The 7,195-nt window shown below is 35.7% G+C and overlaps 1 protein-coding gene across 1 annotated transcript; it reads right to left on the bottom strand.

Annotated features, from left to right (window-relative positions):
• Positions 1-2,194: 2,194 nt before the first annotated feature.
• LOC108695658 (olfactory receptor 6F1) lies at positions 2,195-3,145 on the bottom strand. The gene has a single exon (XM_018224506.1). The coding sequence runs from the start codon at positions 3,143-3,145 to the stop codon at positions 2,195-2,197; it is 951 nt and encodes a 316-aa protein (XP_018079995.1).
• Between the last annotated feature and the right edge of the window lie 4,050 nt (positions 3,146-7,195).

The following is a 7,195-nucleotide window of genomic DNA, read 5'->3' as shown; positions in this document are numbered from 1 at the left end:
AATATCACACAGTGCCCTCTGTTGGTTATATGAAAGATTAACAGTGACTGCAATATCACACAGCGCCCTCTGTTGGTTATATGAAAGAATAACAGTGACTGCAATATCACACAGCGCCCTCTGTTGGTTACCGGTATATGAAAGATTAACAGTGATGGCAATATCAAACAGCACCCTCTGCACATGGTAGTGGGACAATGCACACAGTAATCCGTTTGGCAATTCTCTGTCACCATCAACTTTGCAAAGAAGTCTGGTTGATAGCTGGGGGGGTCGCTTTGGCAGAATGTGCGCTGCTGGGAGACAGGGCTGTAGTTTTGTCTAGGCTTATACTAGAGTCAATAAGTTTTCCCAGTTTTCGTAGGTAAAGTTAGGTACCTCGGCTTATACTCGGGTCGGCTTATACTCGAGTATATACGGTATTCAAAATCAATTTTGGGAATAACTAATACGGGGTAATGTAACAAAAGTCGGTAATAGAAAAACTATTGCAATGCGAAAAGTTATGCCTTTGCGCGAATTTAATATAGCGTTTGAAAACCTGGAAACTGTTTAGCGACCACTTCCAACAATGGAAGACCAATTGCGAATTTTATAGTTTGCGCCAATGCGCAGTCAATGTAATAAAACTTCTTACTAAAAAAGTGGTTATGTTGCTCCAAAAGATTATGACACCTTCAAGCACTTCTTAAGAGTGCACAATTAAAATTCATAATGCGCAATTATAATTTGCAATGCAATAGCAGTTTAAGGAACAATATTGCATTGCGAGATGTGGATTTTTAGTCTTATTGGTACAAATTGTTTTGCTCTTTGCAACAATAACATTCCCCCGATAGTGTGTAGTATAGTGTATAGTTTATTTTTATGAAAATATTACTTACTACCTAATCTCCAGTTCATAAATAAAGTTATAATGTTATTATACAAAAGTTTTTGTTTGTGTGTGCTCCTAGTTTACTCTGCAGTATATGTTCTAGTTATTGCTCACCTGGAATAAGTAGCCCTAATGGATGTAGATCACTGGGCTGGGTGGCTGCTAGGTTCTGATATAGGCTTGCTCTAAACAACAGCTAACCTAAACTATGCATTACATGGTGTTGTGATTGTATCTGGGGTACATTGGGGTTCAATACCGATGAGTACTGACATGGATACTTACATGTGAATGTCTTATTATGCCATTGCTTTGCTCCTGGGATAAGGTATGGCTTAATCAATTAAGCAGGGAATGTAATTTATTACTGTACTTGGCAATGTTTTCTCCCTATGGTAGAGATAAACACAACAGGAGTTTTCTGAAGCCCATCTGTCAGAAGGATTGCTGGGTTAACAATAACCACAGGTATGTAGTACATTTGGGGCTGTTGAATGTAAATTTTGCCAGATTCAGCAGCCTTGTATTACAGATCACTGCCTGCGTGAATGGAGGGCCAGGTAATAATTGCTTATTCTAGTCAAATGTGCAGTATAATTACTATCCATTGCTGAGGCTCTGGGGTTGGGCATGGTGCTCTGCCAGAACCAGTATCTTAGGGCCCTGACTGAGGCATATGTAATAATCACATGTTTTAATACATGCTAGCACCATGGCCCACACCCTGCAGGGGGATTCTAATGCCTTCAGAATGAATGCTCAATTAATGTTTAAGCTCCATAATACAATTGAGTCTACCAAGCAACATATATGTGTGCATCTATAGGTGGGCCATCGGCATGTGTATATATATATATATATATATATGTATATGTATATATATATATATATATATATATATATATATATATATATATATATATATATATATACGGTGATACATATGTTTTGGATACAACTTTTTTTCATATTTAAAGTCCCTTGGTGCTGGTTTTTCTTGATTGGATTATATATATATATATATATATATATATATATATATATATATATATATATATATACGTATATATTTGAATATTAAGGTGTGTATATGTGTAAATATATATATATATATATGTGTGTGTGAAAACCAATTGTAAATTGTCTGAGAATATCAATGTCTACATCATACTAAAAGTTAATTTAAAGGTGAACAACCCCATTAAACCAGTGTATTTTCTCTTTGGCTCCTGATGGTTTCATTACAGTACTTTTTAATGTACACAATAGAAAAAAAGATTCATATTAATGTTTGTTTATTAAAAAAATTGCAATTTGCTACTTAACACATATCAAATACATCTTCAACCTCAGTGTCGACTTTTGAAGAGCTTGCCTAACTTCTTTATTCCTTAATGTGTAGATAAAAGGATTTATAAATGGAGTCATGACTGTGTATAACAATGCTAGGACTTTATTCAAATTGAAACTATTGACTGAAACTGGAGTGACATACATAAATATCATAGCCCCATAAAAAATGATCACTACAGTGAGATGTGCTCCACATGTTGAAAAAGCTCTTTGCCTACCTTCAAAAGAGGGAATTTTTAATATAGTTAAAATAATATGTATATAGGATACAAGAGTAAAGAGACAGGTGCCTAAAAGGATTATTGAAGCCAAAATCACTGAAACCGTTTCCATTATAAATGGGTTTTTGCAAGAGAGTTGCAGAACTGGCCTAAGATCACAATAGAAATGTTTAATCTCATTAGGACCACAGAACCAGAGTTGAGAAACCAAAATAATTGCCCCAAATGTTGCTATAAAACCTACAGTCCATGAAGAAAATGACAACAGTAGACTTGCTTTATTATTCATAAGTAAAAAATAGTGAAGGGGATAGCAAATGGCTATATACCGGTCATATGCCATAACCCCCAAGAGGATGCATTCAGTAGAACCCAGAGATCCAAAGAAGTAAAGCTGTATAATGCACCAAGTGAAGGATATAGCTTGATTCTGTGTGATGATATTAAATAGCATCCTGGGAATGATATTAGATGTATAGAGTATCTCCAACAATGACAAATTCATTAAAAAGAAATACATAGGTGTATGGAGATGAGAATTACTGTAGACAATGGCAATGATAACTATGTTCCCCATTACAGTAAGAATATAGATCAATAAAAATGTAACAAACAAATGTATTTTTTGGTTTTCAATACCAGAAAATCCTAAAAGAATGAATTCTGTTACTATTGTTTTATTTACAAATTCCATTTTAAAAAATATTAAGTAAACTGCAAAAAAATTTGGGAATATATTTTTATACAGATTGGTATTCAGTTAAAGTGTTTCAAATTGTCGACTGTAGCAAAAATGTAATTGTTCAGGAGGTTATTTCTAAAGGGAAGATAACAGTTCTACAATGAACGGAGTAACAAAAGGAGCATTTCTGCACAATGAGTACTTTACAAGAAAGTTAAAATGAGAGATTTTGGCAAATTTCCAGACTTTGGACTAGATTTGAGACTGAGTGCTAGGCAAAAACACTAAAAGAAAAATGTATGAAAAGAATTTGTGTTTGTGTGGGGTATAGGTGATGGAAATGTCTTGGATTCTCTTATAACTTTGTACTACATAAAAAGGTCTTTGTAAGCCTGCATATGAGGTAGGCTGAATGCCTTTTTCTAAAATGCAACTGTTCAGTCAATATGGAGCTAATATGGGTAGCATGTCATGTGGGCAGAACTTGTACAAGAATTAAAAACAAAAGCACAAGAAAGAAAGGAAAGCATCCAACCTGTTAAATTAACAGAACTCTGGCAATGCAAAAAAATAGAAGATAGTCTTGGCACCCTGAGCTGTAAAAGCCACTCCAAAGTTCTAATAATATTAGCCATTTGCTGGTGCCAATAGATATTGCTGTATCAAGTGACAAAGAATAAAAAGGAAATACAACCTTTCTTCTCGCACATTGTATATAATATTTCCATTATTTGCCTGCTGTTGAAAAATGCAATAGCAAATATACATATTTTTCAAGTAAAAGTAATGAGCTGTGCAAACTCACCACATCTCTGGCTGCATCTGTGATTGACTATTGCAGATGGTTGTTTGATAGAAATGCTGAAATACTGGTGAATTAAAGCCTTTCATAGTGGTGAGAGTTGTTTGATAACTGGTTGATAGCTTCAAGTATCCTCTTCTTAAAAGTCAGACCAACAATAAAGAAGCCCTGAATCAGTGAGTGTAAAGTTCAGTGAGACCCAGAGACAAGCTGCCCTATGGATATAAAACGTCTAGCATTGAAGTACTAAAGGACTGTAGTACCAGAGCAAAACAAGAGCTGTGGCAAACCAAAGAACACATATACTGTAGATGTGGCAACCTAAATGAGAGCAGCCATTTCAATGAATGATTTCATAAGAGTTAATAACTTGTCTGAAGAAACACACAATAGGGGGTGCAGAAAAATTTAGTATATAATATAGAAACAATTGGAAAAAAGGTTTTATAAAATTCATACAAAGCAAGAATAAGATATATTGAGCAAATAGCTTTGGACAAACATATGCATCTTGCAAATTATAGTCCTGCTGCTGCCACCTCAGAGTAGGAGTGCCATCTAAAATATACAAAAGAGATGGGGTGCATGAATGTCAAGAAATACATTTATTATAATTAGGTTAACAATAAACTTAAAAGGTGCTGAATAAGCTCATCTGAATGATTTGAATAAGAGACTGGAATATGAATAGGAGTAATAGATGAATATGATTGGACAGAGTAATAAAAAGTAACCATAACAATACATTTGTAGCCTTACAGAGCATTTGTATATTCAATGGAGTCAGTGAACCCCTTTTAAGAGTTGGAAATAGTTAAAAAAAAGGCAAATATTTTAAAAAAAAAACTATATAAAAGAAAAAATGAAGACCCAATTGAAGAAGTCAAGGGTATCTTCCAGATAGTCCTCAACATGAGATAGGCAGTAAGACAATGTATTCAGGTGACGAAATCATGCGTGAGTTTTGGAACTCGCGTGATAATAGTAGCCTGGAGGCTCCAGCATTAGTAAATTGGCCCTTTAATAGTGGTACAAATAAAAACTTTACTACCTAACTTTAAGGAACATCCAAAAATTAGTTTGTTTTTTAAGTTTGTTTTCTTTTTTAAATAATTACAGCCATGTATTTATTGATTATATTATGAATCAAATATTTTGATCAATTATTATCATTTCCATACAATACCTGTCCATTTTGATAAGATTACTCAAGATAAAGAGGGTCCATGCTTCTACCATCTGTAAGATCATAATTACTGATATACTGATATTTATAGGTGCTGCTGTGCACTAGAAATTAGAAATCAAAACCTAAATTAACACACAGGAGTAAATTAAATAAATAATGTGTTCACAAATGTATGACTTTACCATGGGGAATTTTAGTGTTATCTATTCCTGTCTTAATTAAGAAAAATGTTTACTCAGAACACCTGGTTCACACTGTTGAATAAAAGAATTCCCATTAAAAAAAAAACAATTAATATATATATAATAAATGCAGGTGAACTGATAATAGCTAAATCCTAATTATTCCTTGCTCTTTGAATAACCCAAATGATAAACCCAGGTGAATAATGGCCAATAAACATTGACTGCTTTCTCACAGAATACAATGCTACATTTATGAAAACTTGGGGCTTCATATACAGTATATCTGTGAGGGTACCTGTAGTTGGAGCATGGCCTTGTTCCTCGCACGCCAATTCTCTCTCAATGCACGCTCGCCACTTCCAGGTTTTGACCTGTGTTTGCATCTAGTCATCAAGGACAATGAAAGAAAAACTAAAGAAGTAGGTTAGAAATGTTGTTTTGGGCATCTGTACCAGCCCATAGCAACCACAGCCCTTTAGCAGTAAAGATCTGTGTCTCCAAAGATGTCCCAGTAGCTCCCCATCTTCTTTTCTGCATGCACATGCTCCATGGTGCTGTCAGTTACCGAGCTTACAGACAGACTCAAAATATACAGTACACATAGAATATAAATGTCACAATATAAGGCTGATAAGTAATTAATTCAGATAATTACTACATGGCAGAACACAAACCAGAGCAACTAGAACCAGAATTTAATAATCAGCCCTGTAGCATCAGCTTATATTACAGGCCAACCTCATTTTCTGCTTGATAATTAGCGCAAAACCCCTAAGCTTAGCTTCTCAACAGCTGCTCAGAGCCCACTGAGCATGCAAGTGTTGCAGACACTTTCCAAGATGGTGACCCCCTGTAACAAGTTTGAAGTCCTGGATCATTGCTGCTATTGAGAAGCTGAAACTTTAGTCTGATGCAACAAGTTCAGTATATAAAACGTGGCATTTTTAGCTCCATTCATTTTTAGGGTTTAGTTCACCTTTAAGGGTGTTTCTGACTTTTTTCAATTGCCCCATTATGATTCCAATTGGGTGCTGTAATTCTTCTCTGTGAATGACCTTGGCCCATGACCCAGACCTTGTTCCTGTTACCCATTTTGGTACTGCATTGCCCATTCGGTTTGACCCGACCCGTTCCTTCATTTTGCTGACTGCTCCCCCATCCCTTCTATCCACATTCGGTTCCCATGCTCTCCCAGAACTCTCTCCCTTGTTCTCCCACAATAAGACCTGGCGGCGTCAGAGTAACGGTGTGCTCTACCCGAAGCCAAAGACGACTGCTATAGGCAGAAGAGTGGGCCAAGACCAAAACCTTGGGGTTAGTATTGGGTTTGGGATACCATACATTACAATATCTCAAATCCACATACTCAAACAATCAATAAACATTTGATCTTACTCTTTTATATGCTATATAACCAAACATATGAAACATGGCACTACCTTTGTTGAAGTGTAACCATTCCTGGAAACTAAGGGGAGATTCTTAACAATAGTTAGGGATGCTCCGAATCCAGGATTCGGTTTGGGATTCGGCCAGGATTTGGCCTTTTTCAGCTGGATTCGTCCGACTCCTCCTGCCCGGCCGAACCGAATCAAATCCTAATTTGCATATGCAAATTAGGGGTGGGAGGGAAATCACATGACTTTTTGTCACAAAACAAGGAAGTAAAACATGTTTACCCCTTCCCACCCCTAATTAGTATATGCAAATTAGGATTCGGTTCGGTATTCGGACGAATCTTTCACAAAGGATTCGGGGGTTCGGCCGAATCCAAAATAGTGGATTCGGTGCATCCCTAACAATAGTCGCCAATTTTGGGTAAAATTACAGAAAATTACAATTCACATTTTTTCCAGATTTACAAACTGAAAATCATGTTATTTAAC

This window comes from Xenopus laevis, chromosome 1L (assembly GCF_017654675.1).
Source record: "Xenopus laevis strain J_2021 chromosome 1L, Xenopus_laevis_v10.1, whole genome shotgun sequence".
In the NCBI taxonomy this organism is placed as follows: domain Eukaryota; kingdom Metazoa; phylum Chordata; class Amphibia; order Anura; family Pipidae; genus Xenopus; species Xenopus laevis.
This window is presented reverse-complemented; position numbering and strand designations above follow the sequence as displayed.

What these genes read in the sequence shown, in the direction of transcription:
- LOC108695658 (XM_018224506.1), bottom strand. Translation starts at nt 3,145, where the DNA reads ATGGAATTTGTAAATAAAACAATAGTAACAGAATTCATTCTTTTAGGA.